At 45.5% G+C, this 24220-nt stretch overlaps 1 protein-coding gene across 1 annotated transcript; it reads right to left on the reverse strand.

Moving 5' to 3' along the window:
* Positions 1-10580: 10580 nt before the first annotated feature.
* Positions 10581-18083, reverse strand: COXFA4 (cytochrome c oxidase associated subunit FA4). Its single transcript, XM_021000063.2, has 4 exons — positions 17903-18083; positions 16728-16816; positions 15427-15487; positions 10581-10773 (listed from the first exon to the last, which is right to left on the reverse strand). Exons 1-4 carry the CDS (start codon positions 17942-17944, stop codon positions 10717-10719), a joined length of 249 nt encoding a protein of 82 aa, XP_020855722.1. The 5' UTR covers positions 17945-18083; the 3' UTR covers positions 10581-10716.
* Between the last annotated feature and the right edge of the window lie 6137 nt (positions 18084-24220).

A 24220-nucleotide genomic window follows, 5' to 3' on the forward strand; every position in this document is an offset into this window, starting at 1 on the left:
ATTCATTAATCTCCTCTTTTTCTATTTTATTTATGTAAGCATTTAGAGATATAAAACTTCCCCTAAGAACTGCTTTGCTGCATCCCATAGGTTTTGGTATGTTGTCTCATTATTGTCATTCTCTTGAATGAAATTATTGATTGTTTCTATGATTTGTTGTTTGACCCAATCATTTTTTAGGATTAGATTATTTAGTTTCCAATTATTTTTTAGTCTATCTTTCCATGGCCCTTTATTACATATAATTTTTATTTGCATCATGATCTGAAAAGGATGCATTTAATATTTCTGCCTTTCTGCATTGGATTGTGAGGTTTTTATGCCCTAGTACATGGTCAATTTTTGTGTATGTGCCATGTACTGCGAGAAAAAAGTATATTCCTTTCTATCCCCATTCAGTTTTCTCCAGAGGTCTATCATACCTAACTTTTCTAATGTTCTATTCACCTCCTTAACTTCTTTCTTGTTTATTTTGTGGTTAGACTTATCTAGTGCAGAGGGGGAGGTTCAGGTCCCCCACTAGTATAGTTTTGCTGTCTATTTCTTCCTGTAACTCCCTGAACTTCTCCTGTAAGAATTTGGATGCTATACCATTTGGTGCATATATGTTTAGTAATGATATTACTTCATTGTCTATGGTGCCTTTTAGCAGGATGTAGTTTCCTTCCTTATCTCTTTTGATTAGATCTATTTTTGCTTTTGCTTTGTCTGAGATCAGGATTGCTACCCCTGCTTTTTTACTTCAGCTGAGCATAATATATTCTGCTCCAGCCTTTTACCTTTACCCTGTATGTGTCACTCTTTTTCAAATGTGTTTCCTGTAAACAACATATTGTAGGATTATGGTTTTTAATCCATTCTGCAATCCGTTTCCTTTATGGGAGAGTTCATCCCATTCACATTCACAGTTATGATTACTATCTGTGTTTTCTCCATCCTTTTCCCCCATTTATGCTTTTCTTTCTCCTTTTTCCTTTCCCCCTTCACTAGTGTTTTGCTTTTGACCACCACCTCCTTCAGTCCCTCCCCCTTTTATTATCCCTTTCCCTTTTCTTCCCCTTTAGTCTTACTGCTTTCCCTCCCTTCTTTCCCCCTCCCTTTTCTTTCCCCTTTTCCTCCTACTGCCTATAGGGCAAGTTAGATTTCTATACCTAACTGATTATATTATGCCCTTCTTGAGCCAAATCTGATGAGAGTAAGGTTCAAACAATGCTCCCCCTTTCTTTCCCTCTGCTGTAATAGGATTTTGTGTCTTTTCCTGTAATGTAATTTACCCTTGTCTGCCTCCTCCTTTCTCAGTACATTTTCTAAGATCAGATTGATCCACTTATTTGGATCCATTTAACCCACTTGATTAGATTTTTTTTTATCATTACATCAAAGTCAACTAATATCCACCCTCTTATGTATACTCCTTTAACAAGGTGTAATAACAATACAGTTCTCAAGGGTTGCAAGTCTCATATTCCCTTGTAGGGGTTTAAACAGCCCCCTTATTAACAACATATTGTATCTTCTGTCCCATTTACCTTTTTAAGTCCTTCTTGAGTCCTGTACTTGAAGATCAAATTTTTTGTTGAGCTCTGGTCTTTTTATCAGGAAAGTTTGGAAGTCTCCTATTTCGTTGAATATCCACCTCCTCCCTTGAAAAATGATGCTCATTTTTGCTGGGTAATTGATCCTTGGCTGCATTCCAAGCTCCTTTGCCTTATGGAATATCATGTTCCATGCCCTGCGGTCTTTTAATGTAGAAGCTGCAAGGTCCTGTGTAATCCTGACTGTGGTTCCATGATATTTAAATTGTTTCTTTCTGGCTGCTTGCAGCACCTTCTCTTTCATCTGGTAATTTTGGAATTTTGCTATTATATTCCTTGGTGTTGTCAATTTGGGATCTCTTTCAGGTGGTGATCAGTGGATTCTTTCTATGGTTATTTTCCCTTCTGGTTCTAGGACTTCTGGGCAGTTTTCCTTTATGATTTCCTGAAAGATACTGTCCAGGCTTTTTTTTCATCATGATTTTCAGGTAGTCCAATAATTTTTAAATTGTCTCTCCTGAGTCGATTTTCCAGGTCGGTTGTTTTACTGATGAGGTATTTTACATTTTCATCTATTTTTTCATTTTTTTGTTTCTGTTTGACTGATTCTTGCTCTCTCAAAGAGATATTAGTTTCCATTTGTCCAACTCTTCTACCTCTCTCATTTGACTATTAAAATCCTTCTTGAGCTCTTCTAAGAAGGCTTTTTGGGCTTCAGACCAGCTCATATTCCCTTTTGTTGTTGCAGATTTCGGTTTGTTGACAATGTTGTCCTCTTCAGAATTTCTGTCTTGATCTTCACTCTTCTCATAATATGAATCTATGGTACGTTTCTTTTTACTCATGGTGTTTCTTCATTCCCTGGACTTTAAAGAGATTGAGCTCTCCTGCTGGGGAACAGAGGGTACTGACCCAAACTTCTTGTGTTGGGAGCTTAGGTCTTGGTCACTGGCTTTGCGTTCTGGGGCCTCTTATGGTGGGAATTGGAGGCTGGCAGCTTACCTCATGTTGGGCTGCAATCAGCAAGGCTGGAACTTTCAGGCAATTCTAGGTTGCCTGCTTTTCCTTCCCTTTAGCTTTCTTCAGCTCCTTTTAGATGATGGGTGCTGCAGGGTGTTTATCTGCCTAGGGCCCCCTGCAGTGTTGTCTCCCTCTTCTGCTAAGGTACTGGGAGATTCCTTTGCGGTGGAGTGCGGAGGCACCTGGTGGTTTTCTGAGCTGGTTTCCACCAGTTCCCCCTGCCCTCACTGAGGCACTTGGAGGTCCAGGTGTTGGTGTTTGCCTGCTCTACCACCTGGGCTTCAGGATGTCTTCACAATTGGAGGCTGCAGGGCTCCCACAGCTCACCTGGTGTTGGGTTGGAATCAGCAGGGCAGGGGCTTTAGGAAGCCTTTAACTTGTTTTCTTCACCTTCTTTCAGATGAATGCCACAAGGTACTTATCTGCCTGGGGCCCCTTGTAGTTCTGCCTCCCTTATTTTTGCTGAGGCACTGGGAGACCTGTTTGCTGGTCTGCTGCACCGCTGCTCCCCGTCTTTCTTTTACTTCAGGTGTTCCACGGTTTTTTTTTCTGGGGTGATATATTCTGGGTTTTCAGAGGTTGATGGGGGAGAGTGAGAACGACTACCTTTTCACTCTACCATCTTGGCTCCCGGAAGCCTCATGAACATTTGTTGACGTGAAGTAAAAGGCACCTTCCCAAACAGATATCATAGCACAATGGTCCAGCCTTGGCTGGCCATGTGGAGAGGTGACTAGAGCCCACTCTGTCTTCACTCTTCCTGGTTCTCTCTGGGTCAAGAAGCAGATGACTTAAAGCTCTGAGCTGACTGATTTGGTGTTTAGGGACAGATCTGCCCACATAGCTCTTCAGTACCTCTGAATCAATGTGCCTCAGATTTCCTAGAGTTCAAGACCAGAAGGCTTTTCTTCAAGAGTCCTGTGAAACTTCACCTTGTGTAATGGGAAGAATGCTGGGTTTAAAGTCAAATGGTGTAAGTTCAAAACCCAGTTCTTCCACTTATTACTTGTATAACCTTGGGCAAACCACCACAACTGTAGTCTCATTTTCTTCATATAAAATGTACGTACTGTGGGAGAGGGACGATTCAATCAGACGCCCTGTGAGGCCCTTTCCAATTCTAGGTCGGTGATCATATATTTAAGACGTGTGACGCTGCAGAAGGATAGTGCCTAACGGTCACTAAATTGGGGAGTCCAAAGGTATGGAAATCTTTGATGTTATGGAGATGAAATTGTGACCTTCCTAGGCTTTGTTGTTTGCGTTCATTTTCTGATCCCTATATTAGGTCATATTTATGATCCTATGTTTTTATAGGATCGAAGTTATAGAAGAGAAATGGACCTTAGATCAATCAATAAATAAAATTTTATTAAATGCCAAAAAAAAAAAAAAAGAAACCACCCTGGTCTGTTGAACTTGAGCCTGGGAGATCTTTTTAGAACTTACTTATAGTTAGGTTGAATTGGGTCAGCCTTTCTTCTTCCACTACAATTTTCCCAAATGAGAATTAATTACATAATGAACTCAAGGGAATCCTAATTTTTCCTTAGGCAGGTAACCATCTGTTCTCATCAGGAAGGCTGAAAAGAAACAAGATCGAGTGCAGGAGTTAGTGCTGCCTTGTCCTAGAGAAGGAAGTTAATTTTCTTGGGTCACCAGTCCACACATGGAGAACACATTATCACTTCAGGTGACCCCTTAGACACCAGTCAAAGTTAAGTATCTTATACATTTGCAGTTGACCTAGTGAATAATCAGATTCAGATAAAAGCTGTGGTTAGCTTGTAGTATTTTCCAAATTCCTTAATTCATTTTCCAGAGAGAATTGTTACGTTGGTTTTTTCCAGTCGGTGAATTCTGGATGCTGTAAACCAGGCAATGTTAGAAAGCAGGTGGTTCCCTTTTGGCTCACTCCTCTGGTCTGTGCTCTTTCTCTTTCTCACCTTCTACTCTCGTTCCTCAAAGCTCTGTCCTCAGTCTTCTTCTCTTTTCTCTCTGTATGCTTCTTTCAACACCCTCCTTCATTCCCACGTTTGACTCAAAGCTCCGTAGATCCCCAAATCCCCTCTCCACACCTGACTTCTCCCCTGAACTAGGAAGGTAGCTGGCCATAGGTGGTTAGAATTCTGGACCCAGAGTCAGGAAGATATGAGCTAGGATCCATTCTTGGATACTTAATCTTTAAAAAAAAAAAACTTAAAAGTTTTAATGCTTAAAGCCTGAACAAATCGCTTAACCTTTCAGTTTCCTCAGCTGAAAAATGACGTTAATCCTAGCTCCTGCTCCCCAAGAGTGTTGTGAGGATCTAATAGGATTTCTAGAACACGTCAGCTGGTTTGCAAACCTTAAAGCGCTGGGGAAATCTGGGCCAGTAAGTTATTGCCCCACATCTCCAAGTGCTTGACAGGACTGCCCACTTACAGCTCAGACTAAAAACGAAGGTTGTCGGCTTCCCAGCCCAACCTGTCCATCTTCCTGAGTTCTGATGGTGATGGTTCTGACATTCTCCGTCACCTGGGCTTGAAAACTTCCAGAAGAATGAGAGGTTGTAGGAGAATCTTACAACCTAGCATCCCCTTCACAGCACCAGCACAGATGCCAAGGGTCATTCAGGGGGAGGGGGGAGGAAGGGGGAAAAGAAGGATAATCGAAAGCCTCGAAAGAAAATTACCTTGAAGAAAAGGAAAAGGAACAATTAGATGAGTAAGCAAACGGGAAACCTCAAACACGAGGAATAAGTATTCTAGATTAAAAGACACCAAAAGAGAGGGAAAAAACAGGATCGATGCCAACAGGCTGAAGGAAGGGGGCTCCAGGAAGCCTTTGAAGGGCCCCAAGCCCGGCCTCCACTCCACGCTCTGATGTCCCTCCATGCAGGTCAAGCCAGAGAGATCTAGAGATTCTTCCTCCTAGACTCCAGCTCCCATCTCTGGCCCTTCACAGGGGCTGTCTCCTCATTCCCAGCTCTCAGAATCCCTAATCCTCTTTCAGGCTGTGATCAGACACCATCTAAAGCCTTTCCTGATCCCCACATTACCAATGCCCCCAGATTCTCTTGCATCTCTTTTGTAAATAACATTATAGGTCCATGTGGTCTCCCCTGGCTAGACTGGAAGTTCCCTGAGGGTAGAGGCTGTTTCACTTCTGTCTATGTGTCCCCAGTACCCAGCACAGTGCCTGGCACAGAAGAGGCATGTAACAGATACTTGGGGATTGATAAACTTGCCCTTCAGGGTTCCCTTCCAAGGGGCCTTCTAACCTGGGACCAGAGATAACCTCCATTCAACTGGGAGCCTCTGATCTTTTCCCAGGCCTTCTCCAGTCCTGCTTCAGGGGGTTAGAGCCAATGCAGGGGCTGGGGCATGATCCCGGTATCTCTGAGATGCCAGCGAGGACACAGCATGCAAACAAGGCAAGCAGGTGCTCTGCCTCCACATGCTGTACTCCCTTCCCCCCATCCTGGGCTCCTTTCAGGGACCATCAGTTCTGCCACTAACCACATAGCTCTTAGACTATTTGGGAAGCTGTGTAAGGGGGCAGCTGGGGAGGTAGAGGGAAGCAGCCAAGTTTTCCACAGCCACTAGTTACAGGTTCCATATTGAGGGGGTGCTTGGGTGCTTGTGCTTGTACTTGGACCCCAATTTCTCCCTAGTCTCAGAAACACCGTCTCTGGCAACCGCTTCCCAGCCCAAGGACGCTAAGCCTAGCAACTACTCATACGTGGGCCCCAGCAAGACCATTATCTCTTTCCCTGGTACAGCTACACAGAGCTGGGCTGCTCAGGCCCCAGCCCTCAGATCATGTCTCTGGAAGCCTCCCAGTTCCTGTCTTGTGAGAAAGCTTTCCCTTGTTGCAGAGCATTCTCTCATCAAGATAGAGGGAGAGGGGTGCCTTGCCCAGCCCAAGGAGTTTTGTCCTTGGCCAGCCCAAGGACTCTTCCTCCTGGCATACTCCAAAGACCCATACCTCTGTCATCTCCCTCCGTGTCTGGTATACTCCCTGTACTTTCCCATCCACAGCTCCCAAAGACACCTGGACCTTTAGATTACCTCATCAGTGTCCCTGGCATTCCTTTCCCATGCCCTTTTCCATATAAACCCTAGCTCCATCCTCAGTCCCTTGCAGGTTCCTTAAGAATCCTTGCCCTCTGAAAAGTATAACAATAAATCTTTGCCACCTTGACTTGAAAAATGCTTGAGTCTGTGAATTCATTCCAGACAACCCGGCCTGTACTTCAGCCTTTGAGAGGTCTCAACCTCTCAGACCACAACAATATGACCTCTGTCCCTGCATCTTGCATCCCTTTGGGGCCTCTGTTTTTGGGAAGGGGAGGCATGGCTGTGGCTACTGACCAGGTGGCCTCTGAAAGGCTCAGGTTGGGGGTAGAGCTGAAAGGGCCAGAGACACAAATCTGAAACCCCTAGAACGGAGCTCCTGCTCCCTGGGAGTCCTTCAACGTAGAGGGAGGTTGTTTGCAAAAAGCCACAGTAAAGACAGAGCCACGGCTTGGAGTCGGGAGGACCTGGCTTCCAACCCTGCTCTAGACACACCAGTGTCAACTGTTTGACCTCGGTGAGGTCACTTCACCTCTGTGTTAACTCCCAAGACCTTAGCTGTTCCCTTCAGAGATGGGCTGCATGGCTTTTATTGATCCAGTCTGCCCCACTGTATTCTCTGATCTTTCAGGACTTACCCACACAGTGCCTGGCACACAGTAGGCATTTAATAAAAGCTAACTGAATGATTCATATGATTGTGGTCTGCATTAGGAAAACTACTGAGTGCAATGGAGAGAAGACCAGAGTCTGAGCCAGAGACCAGTTACCCCATAACCCTTTATCATCACTATAAATAGTTTTCATTTTCTGGTTAACAAAGGACAAGGGAGTTTTTTTTTCCCCTGGGAGGATTAAAAATTACAGTCTATGTCCCTGATAGGGAGGGAAAGAGTCTTCCATTCTCCTAGCTCTCCCTCTCGCTCATTCATACCAATGCCTTGAGATTTATGGTTGTCCTCCTCTTCCTCTTCCTCCCTCCTCCCCGCCCCTCCTCCTTCATCACAGTATGTCTTTGGGCTTTCTTTTGAGAGAAGCAATCAATCAGCTGCAATGCTCCCCTTTCAACTTTGCAGATCAGTATCTAATTCTCACTGCATGCTGATGGACGGAATCTGGGAGTGGGCGGCCTGGGTTAGAGGAGCTCTACAGAACAGTGAACACTCCTGAACACGGATGGGTCTCTGGCCCGCCCCACCCTGACTTCTCCCATAGCACATCTGTTGGGGACCACCACCAAGCTCCAGTGACAGGCACTCCAGAGAAACCGAGTTCCGAGTTGGAACCAGGCACCTGATTGCAGCCCTAGACAGATCAATAACCCAAACCATCTTGGCTTCTGGAGCTTCTGCTAGTTGAAAAGTAGCTCACTTGTTTTCTCCTGCAGAGTAATTTATTCTCATTATCCTGCAGGTCTTTTGTTTCATTTGTCTGATATAAGGAAATCCAAACGAGACACATTTCATGCTTCCAGTGATTTTGCTTCCAACATGAAAAACAAGTCTACAAATTAACGGGGCTGCTGGTCCAGGGTGAGTCTTTACCTGGAAGCACGAGCAGGCTGCCCAGGGCCTTTTCCCAGGGTGATTCCCATGCTGTATCATAGAAGGCATCTCTGTGCCAGACACATCAGTGATCAGGCCTTCCTTCTGAGGGCAGTTTTATTACGGTTTATAGATGATCTCCTCAGTGCTAACAAAAAACCCACTTTACTGCACTTATTTTAATAAGCTGTGGAGATTTTTATTTCCTAATGCAAGGCATTCATTCAAAATTCAGAGCCACCTAAAAATGAAACAGTAACAGCGTTAAGGGAGCCACAACACCCTTGGGAGCAGGCGCTAGGATTAGCATCATTTTTCAGCTGAGGAAACTGCCAGAGGGGCCTCGACCTGGGCAAGGCTGTTGCCCAACACTGGACCCTGGACCAGCTGGGAGAGCTTTCCCAGAGCTTGCCTGGGGGTCATTCAGGCGATCACCTTGGCAGAACGTGGAGGAAACGTTAGCTCACACATTCTTAGTCAGACAGCTCACCAAGCCATGAGGTCACCTTGTATACATGGTTTAAATCAGTGGAGTCTGAGATAAAGGGATCATTTGAGGTGACTTCTGATGGTCTGATGAGATTCTTAGGGATGATCTGGTCAGCAGAGATCTGGCCTGGACCCGAGTGGTCATATTCTGTGCTGGGAAAGCTTGGCCCCCTCCACCCCCTACCCATCTCTGTTTTCGGGGACTTGACCTCTCTTGCAGGTACCTAGCTACACCATATTCTCCTGCCAGATGGGGCTCTGGGAAGCAGGAAGGGCTCTGCACTAACCTCATTGTACCTCTCCTGGTGCCTAACACAGCAGAAGTCCAAAAGAGGTTCCTCTACTTGGTTCATGTCAAGCTCAGTCTAAGATGTACCCAGAGCTGAGAAAGCCTGTAGGTCACCACTTGGCATCCCTAGGTGGTCAGCACTATACTACAGGGGCTTCCCCTGGGATGTTTATAGTACACTGGCCCCTGGCACATTTTATCATAATACACTTTAAAGAAGGTGGCTAGGGGGCAGCTAGGTGGTGCAGTGGATAGAGCACCGGCCCTGAAGTCAGGAGGAGCCGAGCTCAAATATGGCCTCAGACCAAACACTCGACACTTACTAGTTGTGTGACCCTGGGCAAGTCACTTAACCCCAATTGCCTAAATATTTAAAAAAATAAAATTTAAAAAATAAAAAGGTGGCTAACTGGACCATCCTAGTCTGATGACCTGCACTAACCCAGGGGATAAGTGGGCATTCCCCTGCCTCTGCAGAACCCTTTTGATCATTCCTTGCCCAGGGCCCTTGGCTATGTCCTCCCAACAAGCTGGGCAGGCACCTTCCTGAGAGGCTCCAGTGCCATGCCCCAGGCAACCTTTGCTCTCTGACCTCCTCCAGTCACTGCTTCCTACAAATGGTCTGCACCTTAACATACTGATGCAAAGTGGGGACTGGCCCCCCACCTTGCAGGCTGTGGGCACTAGGTGTGGCCTAGCCCCTTGGACCCCCGATTCTCACCCTAGCTGCACAGCAGGCTTAAGAAATGGCCTTCTATGGCTCACGTGCAAGGTTTGCACATGCACATGACTGGTCAGCCAATGCCCACATAGCCTGGAATTAGGAGGTCAATGAGCAACTGCCTCAAATGCACATCACTGAAGCCCTCCCCATGAGCTGGTATGCAGGGGCTCTGGAAACTGTGGGGCCCAAGTGGAATACCCTTTGTCAAGAGGCAACGTTCTCCGAGTGCCAAGGGAGGCTGGGAGGCTGAGGATTCCACGGTCCTCCACGGAGAAGTGGGTGCAGCCACTCCAGCTGCAGTGCGGCTGTTCCAAAGAAGTCACAAGAGGCAGGTTTTTACAGTGCAACCCACTGTTTCTGACTTTCCGGCTCACTGGGAGAGCCAGCAGGAACCAAAGGAAGAGGCTCCCAGACCATTAAATATTGTGCAGCTAACCTATCAGGCCAGACTGTAAGGACTAAACAAGAGAGAACATCGATTCAGGGAGTGTGGAGCAGGGTGCTAACAACGTGTGCATAAGCAGCAATTCAAGGTCTGTCGCTAGGCAGAAAGGCAGCATCGGGGCCAGCGGGAGACGAGTGGGCTCAGGTCCCACCCCACACAGCTCCGACAAGAGCGGATGTGGGAAGGCCACTGATGGAGTTCCCGGACGAAACAAGCAGGAAGGAGTGCGTCCTCCACACTCCTGAGTGCTGCCCGAACCAGATGAAACCGCAATTAGGAAACAGCTGACACGATAAATAAAACACGCGAAAACCCAGACATTACATCTTAAAACGAAGTCAGCGGGTGGTCCGCAGGGATTCTTACACACCTCACTGCGGTGACCCCATTTCTATCCAGGTTTTAGTGCCCGTGACTGTATCAGCCGGACAGCATGGGGTTAATGCAGATATCTGCATTAGTATCAAAATCACAGCTCAAGTTTCACATCTTTATTCACCTGTTAAATGCAACATGAGGGAAAGATCAAGCATTTCCTAATTGTGTGTAGAATTGTGCGGATGGCTTGTGGAAGACCTTCATTCTCAGCAGCTGAAAAAGCATCATTTTCACTTAGAATTCTGGGCCTTCTTTCTTCAGTTTGTTATAATCCACATTCACCGAGTAGAACTTGGAAAACAAGAAATAAACACACATGTTACATAGCTTTCAAGTCTCTCCAAAGACGGCCCAAACTCCATGTAACTCCAACACTGCATCCCTGGGACCCCTTCAAGGGTGCCACAAGGTCAAGACTCTTTTCAAAATTATACCAAGATGTTCTAATTTCTAATAGGGCAACTATTAATGGATACAACCTGCAGAAACAAAAGCTCTCTGGCAATCCTTAAAAACTGTTAAGAGTGTAAACGGCTCCTGAGACCAGAGTTTGAGAACTGCTGGTCTCCTGTAACAAATGGCAAGGGGTTAGAATTCAATAAGAATTCACGTTGTTTTAGTATCACTGGAAATATGGTAGATGTTTAAAAAAAAAAAGGGAACAATCTTACCTCTACATTGTATAAAATTCCACTCATCTGAATTGGCCAATCTGAATCTAAAGATGTGCATGTTACTCTAATATATAGAGATATAAATAAAATGCAACTCTTGAATTTGAAAAAATACAAACATATCAATGTAACAAATTATTGGCTCAAGTCTTTGGGATCTGCATTAATGTTATGAGATTCCTACTGAGCACCTCAATTTTACTATAAACGATGCTTCTGAAATACTTGGCCATTGGCTGCTCATTCTAAGGAATTTCAACAAGTCTCCTAAAATCATGTTTCCAACATTCATTCGCTTAGCAGACTTCTCACCCTGCTCCCTGGAGTAAAACAACAGTCCTGGAATCTGAAGCAAGAGGAAATGGGTTCAAATCCTGACTCTTCAACACCAGCTGGGCTTCGGTTTCATCCCTGACTGCATGTGTGTGTGTGCCTGTGTGTGACCAGACTATCCTTTCCCACGTAAAAACCACCCTCTGGTACTTTAGAAATGCCCCTGCCAGTCTTGACTGATGTGCCTGGGTGGAGCCCAAGACCACCAGGTTGTGGCTGCACAGCCAGAAGACAGATGTACTGTGCAAACCAGCACTTCTGTGCCCCTGCCCTTGGTCACATCCTCCATCTATGATATGGCACCTTATAACTCAGCCCTACTAAGCCCACTGCCTTCAGCTCTGGTTTTCCAGACCCTGAGGTAGAATCTCAGTCTGACAAACCTGGTGGCGTAAGGAGTCCATACCACTGGGCAGCACCAGCCACCACCACTTATGCCAAAAGGCCATAAGTAAGCACCTCCTGGCTACAGCTGCAGGTGACAGAAAGGGGACCCCCACCCTGTATACTGCTTGCACACAATCAAACAGCAGTGACAGGCAGGGGCTACGATGAGCCTGTACTTCCATGTAATGGCCCTTTCAGAAGACTGCACTTTTAGAAAGAGCGCTCACTAGGCCAGGTAAAGGCTGCGCAATGACAGCTCCAGGCAGCACGTAACGCTCTTCCTTGCTTTGTGAACCAGATTGGGGGGGGGGGAGAGCGCGTACTAAGTGGCTATTTAAACAGGCTGATGCCCTGTCAGATCTGAAATTCCTCAGACACAGTCCTGAGCCCTTCTGGGGACTTCCACGTCTGGGCATAGCCAGAATCACATTCATACTCACATTCTCTCTTGCTACTGTAGTGATATTTTCATTTATACCAGATGCAGGCTTTTAAGAAAATGGGATGTGAATGCCCATAGGGTAGAGGCCTATCAGGTAGAAGTTGTGGGCCTCTACTGCATCAATTCCAAACCCCAGAAGCCCCCCATTTTCACTAAGGACTGTGGGGGAATGGACCAGGACCAGTGGAAAAATCTGTTAAATGAGTAAGCCCAGCAAAGGCAGAAGGAACTGAGTCTGATAAAAAGCCCTGGGCGCTGAAGGCTTCTGACACACTTGGAGTCCTAACCTTCCTGCTCAGCACTTGGTTTCCAAGTCTATCTTCTTAAAATCCATTTCTGGGAGGAGAATCTCCAATAAAACACAGCAGAAATGCCAAGAGCTATGTCTCCAATTTCTCCTCCCACTCAAATGTGTAACATTATGATTGAATCAACTGGTTATTTGAAAAAAATACTTTGATAGATGGAGTACCATGCCCTTCCAGAGCTACAGGGCAACTCTTTGGGGCATTCTTGGATAATTTCTGGCCCATGGTTTACAAACCCTAAGGTAACCACTCACTTGCCCTTCAGACACCAGAACCGGCAGCCTCTACTCCCAGAACAAAATCCTCCTGAAGCCCAGCAGCTTGTCTTTGTGATTCCTGGCAGAACTGGGGCGGGAACTCTTCATTTTATGGGGAGGCCGATTAGCCCAAGACACCCTCTTTACCCAGCTGTCATTGACCAGATCTCTAAAAATTCCAAGGCATACTTTCTAATGTTGCATGCTTAGCCTCCAGTTACTTTTTATTCAATAAAATTTCCATTTCAAACATTCTTCAAGTTGCTTTCTAAAGTCAACTGCCACCTGATTTTCAACAGCCTTGTTTTTCCGTTTATTTATAATTCACAGCATTTTCCTTATTGCCATTTTCACAGCCCATGAAGTTTTAGGGACCATCTCAAAGTCTCTGCTGCAGGAGACATAACCACCCAAGAGCAAACAAGGTGACAACCTTGGGTTTATTACTGCTTGGGAACATTGCAGAAGTTGTGTACCTATCATTTGAAAACATCTCATTCCTTTGCCCCAGTTTGGTAAATATCTCATTCACAAAAAGAAAAAAAAATATCACTGCAGGTTTTAATGTTCGCTATGAAGCTCTTGAACCAAGTCTGGCAGTAAAAAGGTCACCACAAAATTCTCCTTTCCTTCCAGACAACAAATGAAAACATCCCTGGTAAGATGATCAGAAACCAGCACTAAAATCTGTTATGGTGGTTTTTTAAAAAGGACCCATTTGGCACAAATACCCCTGGTGTCTGCAGCGCCAACAGAAACACCCGACAGTGTCCACGGAGGCACGTACTCCACTCAGACAATTGGCTGTGCTCTGCATACAGAACTAGCCTGCCACCTTAGTGACGGCTCTCATAGGTCACAATGTTAGCGACTTAAGGATCAAGCATCTTCCTGACACAAAGCAGAAGGGAGGTACAGAAATAAACTGCAAGATTTAGGCACACCTTTATAGCTGATAAGAAACTAATATGATTGGGGAGTTTGGAATTAGGTTGCCAACGCTAAAATATCATCAAATCGCATTAAAATGTACTCCAAGGGAAAATCTAAATGGTTTTGTTTTAGCTAAACATGCTTCTATCAAAGACTAGAGGACCTCAGGCAGGAAGCTCAGGATTTCATTTTAACGGTGGCTGAACTCGATTTCAAAACCCCTGCAAAGAGCAGAAAATAAAATAGCCTCTAGATCCTGAAAGAATTTAGAATCAGTCTTACCTACCATTATGAAAAACAACAAAACAGTGTTCTCCGCTGCTTTTAGTCTCAAAGCAGTGAGTCTGTGACAGCAGCTAATAAATGAGGTAGATGCATGAAGTCCTCTGAGGTCCTGGGTCAGCGGAAAGTGGGGGGATGGGAGAGCAGAGGACCTGGGCTTTGCCTCTGCTGTGTGCCTTCTCTGACCTTGGGAAGTCCCAGCTTCTCTGGTCTGCAGAATGAGGAGGGCAGGACTAGCTCAGCTCAAAGGCCCCTTCAGTTCCTGATCCTTGGCCCAGGCCAAGGCCAATCCCTGGGGCAGGACCATCTCTCTGAGCCCTAACTCATGATCCCTGGGATTCTGCTGTTTGGAGCTGGGTACCAATCACTGTTTTGTGTATTTCAAATGTAAATTTCCTTTGGTTGTATCAGTGGGTAAATCAGGGGGTGCACTTCTCTAATGATGAGCTTTTGCCTAATTCTAAAAATAAAATACTTTAAATCTTCTGGAACAAATCAGACACTCATCTCTACTTCTCACTTGCTTCTACAAGCTCTTCTTTTCACAAAGAAATTAGTCAGAGGGGAAAACATCCCAAGGTAATCTAGCTTCTCCTCCCCTTTACACTGTGATCACATGAGGCTTTGCAAACCTTACACATAAACCCTACCTATTGCTGATTTTGCTACAGTGGCATCTCAAGTAAGGGGACTCCCAAACAGAGCACAAACTTGACAGGACCAAGAAAGTGGCAGCCTGGCCAACCCGTGGCTCTTCTTCTACAGAAGCAAGGGCCCCAGGGGCAGCGTTTGGTTTTAATCTGGTCACCCCTACTCTGTCTGGTGGCTCCACAACAAATAACCAAGGGCTTTTTGTAGCATAGAAAAAGAACACCAATCTGGTCACTCCACATGTCCAGTCACCTGGGTGCTTTTAGCAGGTCTCCTGAGTAAAAGCAGCTGCTCTGCATGGGGGTGGCTTCACAGCAGACTCTCCCCATCCAGAAGAAACGACTCTCCTCTGCTCCTCTCCCTTCCCCCAAAACACCTCCAAGCCCCCTGGATCCCTGAACGTCCCCAGGAAGCACAAGCAATGCAGACCCTCACCCTTGGGTGAAACTGCCCTCTTAAGGCCAGAAGGCCAGGAACATTATTTCTAGAAAAATACTCATTATGACATGCCAACATGATTTCACAAAACAGCCGAGAAGGCCCAGGGAATTTCTTAGAACAGAACTGATCCTGCCTACTTCCCAGGGAAGGAGACTTAATAAATCAATGTGATAAATACTTAATGAGATTTAATAAAATGCATTCTCTCCTGCGTATCAAGGAATCGTTTGACTCACCTTGTACTGATCAGTGGGATTCAATTTGTTCCAAGGCTCTGGGTTATTCTTTTTGTCCCAACTAACAAGAAAAGCACAGTAAAACACACAAATGTTAGACCAACAGATGACTACATTAATGTAGCACCTACCTGGAAGAGACCAGAGTACTGAACAGACCAAGTTCTACTAATGGGTTTATTTTTTTAAATCAGCCTTTATATTGAAAGAGTTTGCAGAAGCACCACACCCTGCCCTCTCCCCCAAAGGAGAAAAGCAGGCCTGGATATTATCCTCTTTGCAAGTGAAGCAACTGAGGGATGACAAGTCAAGCTTCCAGAAGATAAGTGATAGAACAGAGCTGGGCATGAGAAGAGTCCCACGCAAGCATGTGCGTGTGGACTGACCGGGGCAGGGTCCAAACACTCTTGGCAGACCCCCTTCCTCTGAAGGGCTGTGTGCAGGTGCCCTCCCAGACCACCTGATGATCGCCCCCCCCAGAAGCCAGCCAAGCATGGGCTGTCCCTGTCTCCCTCTCTCTCCCCTCCTGATCAGGGCATGTGTAAAGTCCTCACCTGACTGGGCCACTACCTGGCTCTAAGAGCTCTGGAGTCTCCCTCCAGGCTCCAAGTGCCCTTCATGCCATGCAGCCAAACCGGCCTCGCTGCTGCTCACACGTCACACTTCATCTCCGGTCTCCAGGCCTTTGCCATGGCTCTGCTCCCTCCTCACCCCTTTCAACTCCACTGAAGCTTTACCTCCTAGGTGAGGCCCCTGATGTCCGAGCCCCTCACACCTCCCTTCCCCCCAAACTCCCAACCTGTGTCTGACCCCCCCAGGGGGAAGGGGCTCATGCTTCCTCCTCAGTCCTTTCCTGAGCCACTCTGCCAAAGTCACCCACGACGGAGTGAAATGAAGGAAGCCCTGGAGGCTGCAGGGCACACCAGACTCTTCACCACACGCCTACTCTCACGCCACTGGATTCAAGTAAATCCATTCGACAGGCTCTCTGAGCACCAACAACGTGCCAAGCCTTCCTGGGCAGAGGAGTGCTCACATACTAGTAAATGTGTAGACACACCCTGGGTGAGGAAAGCCAAAGCTGCTCTGCAAGGGCCCCGGACAAGTGACAGCCGAACCCCTGGGCTCCAAAGGAGCTGAGGAGCTAGGGAGGGCACTCCAGGTGGAGGGGGGGAGGGGAACAGGCTGTGCCAAGGCCGGCCCTGCAGCACTGGGCTGAAACAGGAGGACAACAGTGCTTGTTGACCCGACCTCGAATTCAGGCCCCAGAAAGGCAGGGTCTCTGCCTTGGAAGCACCCACCTGACATCAGGATTGAACAGAGCCAGGCGCATGACGTACAGGGTTGCCCCGGTGGCCCCCGCTCCGATGAATATGAACAGGGGGATCAACTGGAGAAAGGAGAGCAAAGGATAAAGAGACCGAGATCCCAAGGTCCCCTGGGACGCAGACCCTCCAGGTGGGGCCTCCCAGGGCGGAGGAGCATCAGAGGTCAGGGCACTCAGAGGGCACTGGGGCCATTGCGGCAATTGGCCAGATGGCCGGCCACGGCAGGCTGCCCAGAGAGGGGATGCCGTTTCTGTGACTGCATCGGGGACTGACTACCTGTATGCCCTTGGGCGTGTCCCCCCTCGCCTCCTCTGCCTCAGTTTCCTCCTCTGTAAAGGGAAGGGGTGGCCCCTTTTCCCTCTGGCTCAGGAAGCCCAGTGTCTGGGCTGGGGAGGCAGGAATGCCTCCCTCAGGGACAACGGGGGGGGGGGCAGTGAGGGGCCCTCCGGCCTGGGGCAGCACTTCGGGGGGGGCATCTCACCCCAATAGTACAGGAGGTCAAGAGAAGGGTACGAGGTCTGACTACAGCACCCAAATATGGGCCGGAAGGATGGCCTTTCATTCTGGGGGGGGACCACGACTGAGTTACCCTCATCTTACAGAGAGAGAAACTGAGGCAGCCCTCCTTCATCTTACCAGAGGAGGAAACTGAAGCACCCTCATCTTACCGAGGGGGAAACTGAGGCAGCCTTCATCTTGGGGGGGAAGCCAAGGCACCCTCATCTTACAGAGAAGCAAATGAGTCACCCTCATCTTACACAGGTGAAGACTGAGACAACCCTCATCTTGCAAAGGGGGACACTGAGGCAGCTTTCATCTTAGGGAAGGGGAAACGAGGCACCCTCATCTTACATAAGGGGAAACTGAGGCAGCCCTCATCTTACAGAGCAGAAAAATGAGGCACCCTCATCTTACAAGGGGGAAACTGAGGCAGCCCTCACCTTAAAAGGGGAAACTGAGGCTCGAGGGAGGGGATCGCGGCCTCCTGGAGCTAAGCTAAAGGAACTCTCCGAGGCTCCGGAGTCCAGTTTACAGAACAGGAAATTGAGTTCAAGGGCGGGGCGGCGGCCGCCCCAAGGTCAGGCGCGCCCCCTCCTTACGCCCCCCCAAGGTCACGGGCTGCCCCCCCTTCCATCCCGGACGCTCACGCTCGGGTGCTTCTTGGCCTGCCTGAACATCAAGCGGAACATGGCGGCGGCTGCGGAACTCGGAGGCTGCCTTCGCTCGTTCGTTCGCTCGCGGCCCAATGTCACCGCACAGGAGGAGGAGGAGGAGAAGGAGGAGGACACAAGACGCCACTGCGGGACGCACGCACAGACGCACGCTCAGCCCAAGGACCCCGACGCGCAGGCCCTCCGCCGGGGCTGCCCCCCCACTGCCTGCGCGCCGGGCCTCGCCTCGGAGGCGCGGCCCCCATTCCCCGCCACCCTCCCCCCCCAGGACCAGTCGGCTAGCTTCTGCGCTCTCCTGGGCCGCCCCCCAGCCCCAGGGTCTCAGGAGCGAAGAGAAGGCTCAAACGGGCGCGCGAAGGGAATCCCGGGGCAGAGAGGAGGGAGGGGGAGGGCAGGGATGGGGCGCGTGCGCACTGAGGGTGGCTGATGGCCGTGCGCGCGCCTTTGGAGAGGCACGTGCCCGGCGCGCGCACGGGCTGGGACCCAGGCCGGGGCCCAGGCCAAGGTCTCATCCCGAGGGAGGTCGAGACTGCAGCTGTGCGGGTCCCTGGGGGTTTAGGCCGCTTGCTGCCTCAGGGAGGGCCCGGCCTGGCTGGAGCACTGGAAGCAGCTGGGCTGAGGCGGAAATGAGCCTTCCCACCACCCCTGCCCCCCATGCATCCACACCCCCCCCAGCCTCCTTGTCTCCGTTCATCCATCTACCCTTGCTTCCACTGTACCTGGTCCTTCCCTGCCTCCCCTATCCACATGCCCATACATCTTCCACCCGTGCCCCCATGCATCTATCCATCCATCCCTCTCTTCATGTTCTTTTTGGTGCTCCCAAAACATCTGGGCACCCACCCATCGACCAATGTGTCTCCCCCAGACACGCCTCCCCTCTCCATGAATCTATACCCACTGAACATCTTCAGTGCTTGTATTTGTGCTTAGACCCCAATTTCTCCCTCATCTCAGAAACACTGTTTCTGACAATAAATCTTTGCCACCTTGACTCACAAAAAATGCTTGAGTCTCTGAATTCATTCCAGATGACCCTGTCCTGTGCTCTGGTCTTTGAAGGGTCTCAAGCTCTCAGACCATGACACATCTATACCTTCCATCTACTGCTGCTCTGTCCATCCCCCAACCCACCGGTATGTCCCCCAATATACCCCCCATGCATCCATGCTCCCATGGAAGGGGGTTGGGGACCTTTCTCACAATCAGAAGCGTCCAAACTACGGAGATGTCTTAGATCCTTGTATTGCTGGGAAGGATTAAGTTTATCAATATTAGTCATCGCACAATGTGTCTGTTATTGTGTACAAAGTCCTCTTGGTTCTGCTCACTTCACTCAGCATCAGACCATATGAGTCTTTCCAGGTTTTACTGAAGTCATCCTGTTCATCATTTCTTACAGCACAATAGTATTCCATTACATTCATATACCACAACTTGCTCAGCCATTCCCCAATGGATGGGCATCCTCTCAATTTCCAATTCTTTGCCACCAAAAAAAGAGCTGCTATGAATATTGTTGTACATGTGAGTCCCTTTCCCATTTGTTTGATCTCTTTGGGATATAGCCTTAGAAGTACTATTGCTGGATCAAAGGGTATGCACATTTTTGTAGCCTTTTGGGCATAGTTCCAAATTGTTCTCCAAAATGGTTGGATCACTTCACAACTCCACCAACAATGTATTAGTGTTCCAATTTTCCCACATCTTCTCCAACATTTATCATTTTCCTGTTTTGTCATGTTGGCCAATCTGATAGGTGTCATGTGGTACCTCAGAGTTGTTTTGATTTGCATTTCTCTAATCAATAACGATTTAGAGCATTTTTTCATATGACGATAGATGGCTTTAATTTCTTCATCTGAGAACTGTCTGTTCATATCCTTTGACCATTTATCAATTGGGGAATGGCTTGTGTTCTTATAAATTTGTCTTAATTCTCTATATATTTTAGAAATGAGGCCTTTATCAGAGAGACTGGTTGTAAAAATTCTTTCCCAATTTTCTACCTTCTTTCTAATCTTAGTTGCATCGGCTTTGTTTGTGCAAAAACTTTTCAATTTAATGTAATCAAAATGATCCATTTTGCTTTTCATAATGTTCTCTATCTCCTGTTTGGTCATGAATTCTTCTGTTCTCCATAGATCTGATAGGTAAACTATTCTTGTTCTCCCAGTTTACTTATGGTATTAGCCTTTATATCTAAGTCATAAGCCCATTTTGACTTTATTTTGGTATATGGTGTGAGATTTGGGTGTATGCCTAATTTCTGCCATACTCTTTTCCATTTTTCCCAGCAGTTTTTTTCTGGGTTCTTAGCCCAGAAGCTGGGGTCTTTGGGTTTATCAAATAATAGATTACTATAGTCATTGACTACTGTGTCTTGCATATTTAACCTATTCCACTGATCCACCTCCCTATTTCTTAGCCAGTACCAAGCAGTTTTGATGATTGCTGCTTTATAATACAATTTAAGATCTGGAATTGCTAGGCCACCTTCCCCTGCATTTCTTTTCATTAGTTCCTTTGATATTCTCGACCTTTTTTTTCCAAATGAATCTTGTTATTATTTTTTCTAACTCTATAAAATAATTTCTTGGTAGTTTGATTGGTATGGCACTGAATAAGTAAATTAGCTTAGGTAGGATTGTCATTTTTATTATATTAGCTCGGCCTACCCATGAGCAACTGATGTTTTTCCAATTATTTGGATCTGATTTTATTTGTGTGAAAAGTGTTTTGTAATTGTGTTCATAGAGTTCCTGGGTTTCTTTCAGGAGGTAGACTCCTAAATATTTTATAATGTCCACAGTAAGTTTAAATGGGATTTCTCTTTCTATCTCTTGCTGTTGGGCTTTGTTGGTAATATACAGAAATGCTGATGATTTGTGTGGGTTTATTTTATAGCCTGCAACTTTGATAAAGTTGTTTATTATTTCAAGTAGTTTTTTACTTGATTCTCTAGGATTCTCTAAGTATATCATCATGTCATCTGCAAAGAGTGATAGCTTTGTTTCTTCTTTGACTATTCTAATGCCTTCAATTTCTTTTTCTTCTCTTATTGCTAAAGCTAAGGTTTCCAGTACAATATTGAATAACAGTGGTGATAATGGACATCCTTGTTTCACCCCGATCTTATTGGAAATGCTTCTAGCCTGTCCCCATTACATATAATGCTTGCTGAAGGTTTTAGATATGCTATTTATTATTTTAAGGAAGACTCCATTTATACCTATGCTTTCTAGTGTTTTTAATAGGAATGGGTGTTGTATTTTATCAAAAGGTTTTTCTGCAGCTATTGAGATGATCATGTGGTGTTGATAGGCTCAATTATGCTGGTAGCTTTCCTAATATTGAACCAACCCTGCATTCCTGGTATAAATCCCACCTGGTCATAGTGTATTATTCTTGTGATAAGTTGCTGCAATCTACTTGCTAGTATTTTGTTTAAAATTTTTGCATCTATATTCATTAGAGAAATTGGTCTATAATTTTCTTTCTCTATTTTGACTCTTCCTGGTTTAGGTATCAACACCATATTTGTATCATAAAAAGCATTTGGTAAGACTCCTGCTTCACCTATTTTCCCAAATAGTCTATATAGTATTGGAATTAATTGTTCTTTAAATGTTTGATAGAATTCCCATGTAAGTCCATCTGGCCCTGGAGATTTTTTCCCAGGGTGTTCATGAATGGCTTGTTCAATTTCTTTTTCTGAGATGGGGTTATTTAAGTATTTTACTTCCTCTTCGGTTAATCTGGGCAATTTGTATTTTTGTAAACACGTATCCATTTCACTAAGATGGTCAAATGTGTTGGGCAAAATAATTCCTAATTATTGTTTTAATTTCCTCTTCCTTGGTGCTAAGTTCACCCTTTTCATTCTTGATACAAGTAATTTGCTTTTTGTCTTTCTTTTTTTTAATTAAATTAACCAAAGTCTTATCTATTCTATTGGTTTTTTCATAAAACCATCTCTTAGTTTTATTTATTAGTTCAATAGTTTTCTTAATTTCAATTTTCTTAATTTTTCCTTTGGTTTTCAATATTTCTAATTTGGTGTTTAGTTGAGGATTTTTAATTTGTTCTTTTTCTAGTTTTTTTAGTTGTATGCCCAATTCATTAATCTCCTCTTTTTCTATTTTATTTATGCAAGCATTTAGAGATATAAAACTTCCCCTAAGAGCTGCTTTTGCTGCATCCCATAGGTTTTGGTATGTTGTCTCATTATTGTCATTCTCTTGAATGAAATTGTTGATTGTTTCTATGATTTGTTGTTTGACCCAATCATTTTTTAGGATTAGATTATTTAGTTTCCAATTATTTTTTAGTCTATCTTTCCATGGCCCTTTATTACATATAATTTTTATTGTCATGATCTGAAAAGGATGCAATATTTCTGCCTTTCTGCATTGGATTGTGAGGTTTTTATGCCCTAGTACATGGTCAATTTTTGTGTATGTGCCATGTACTGCGAGAAAAAAGTATATTCCTTTCTATCCCCATTCAGTTTTCTCCAGAGGTCTATCATACCTAACTTTTCTAATGTTCTATTCACCTCCTTAACTTCTTTCTTGTTTATTTTGTGGTTAGACTTATCTAGTGCAGAGGGGGAGGTTCAGGTCCCCCACTAGTATAGTTTTGCTGTCTATTTCTTCCTGTAACTCCCTGAACTTCTCCTGTAAGAATTTGGATGCTATACCATTTGGTGCATATATGTTAATGATATTACTTCATTGTCTATGGTGCCTTTTAGCAGGATGTAGTTTCCTTCCTTATCTCTTTTGATTAGATCTATTTTTGCTTTTGCTTTGTCTGAGATCAGGATTGCTACCCCTGCTTTTTTACTTCAGCTGAGCATAATATATTCTGCTCCAGCCTTTTACCTTTACCCTGTATGTGTCACTCTTTTTCAAATGTGTTTCCTGTAAACAACATATTGTAGGATTATGGTTTTTAATCCATTCTGCAATCGTTTCCGTTTTATGGGAGAGTTCATCCCATTCACATTCACAGTTATGATTACTATCTGTGTCTTTTTCTCCATCCTTTTCCCCCATTTATGCTTTTCTTTCTCCTTTTTCCTTTCCCCCTTCACTAGTGTTTTGCTTTTGACCACCGCCTCCTTCAGTCCCTCCCCCTTTTATTATCCCTTTCCCTTTTCTTCCCCTTTAGTCTTACTGCTGCTTCCCTCCCTTCTTTCCCCCCACCCTTTTCTTTCCCCTTTTCCCTCCTACTGCCTATAGGGCAAGTTAGATTTCTATACCTAACTGATTATATTATGCCCTTCTTGAGCCAAATCTGATGAGAGTAAGGTTCAAACAATGCTCCCCCCTCTTCTTTCCCTCTGCTGTAATAGGATTTTGTGTCTTTTCCTGTAATGTAATTTACCCTTGTCTGCCTCCTCCTTTCTCAGTACATTTTCTAAGATCAGATTGATCCACTTATTTGGATCCATTTAACCCACTTGATTAGATTTTTTTTATCATTACATCAAAGTCAACTAATATCCACCCTCTTTATGTATACTCCTTTAACAAGGTGTAATAACAATACAGTTCTCAAGGGTTGCAAGTCTCATATTCCCTTGTAGGGATTTAAACAGCCCCCCTTATTAACAACATATTGTATCCTTCTGTCCCATTTACCTTTTTAAGTCCTTCTTGAGTCCTGTACTTGAAGATCAAATTTTTTGTTGAGCTCTGGTCTTTTTATCAGGAAAGTTTGGAAGTCTCCTATTTCGTTGAATATCCACCTCCTCCCTTGAAAAATGATGCTCATTTTTGCTGGGTAATTGATCCTTGGCTGCATTCCAAGCTCCTTTGCCTTATGGAATATCATGTTCCATGCCCTGCGGTCTTTTAATGTAGAAGCTGCAAGGTCCTGTGTAATCCTGACTGTGGTTCCATGATATTTAAATTTTTCTTTCTGGCTGCTTGCAGCACCTTCTCTTTCATCTGGTAATTTTGGAATTTTGCTATTATATTCCTTGTGTTGTCAATTTGGGATCTCTTTCAGGTGGTGATCAGTGGATTCTTTCTATGGTTATTTTCCCTTCTGGTTCTAGGACTTCTGGGCAGTTTTCCTTTATGATTTCCTGAAAGATACTGTCCAGGCTTTTTTTTTCATCATGATTTTCAGGTAGTCCAATAATTTTTAAATTGTCTCTCCTGAGTCTATTTTCCAGGTCAGTTGTTTTACTGATGAGGTATTTTACATTTTCATCTATTTTTTCATTTTTTTGTTTCTGTTTGACTGATTCTTGCTCTCTCATAGAGACATTAGTTTCCATTG

Source organism: Phascolarctos cinereus, unplaced genomic scaffold (assembly GCF_003287225.1).
Source record: "Phascolarctos cinereus isolate Bilbo 61053 unplaced genomic scaffold, phaCin_HiC Scaffold_1;HRSCAF=81, whole genome shotgun sequence".
Classification (NCBI taxonomy): Eukaryota; Metazoa; Chordata; class Mammalia; order Diprotodontia; family Phascolarctidae; genus Phascolarctos; species Phascolarctos cinereus.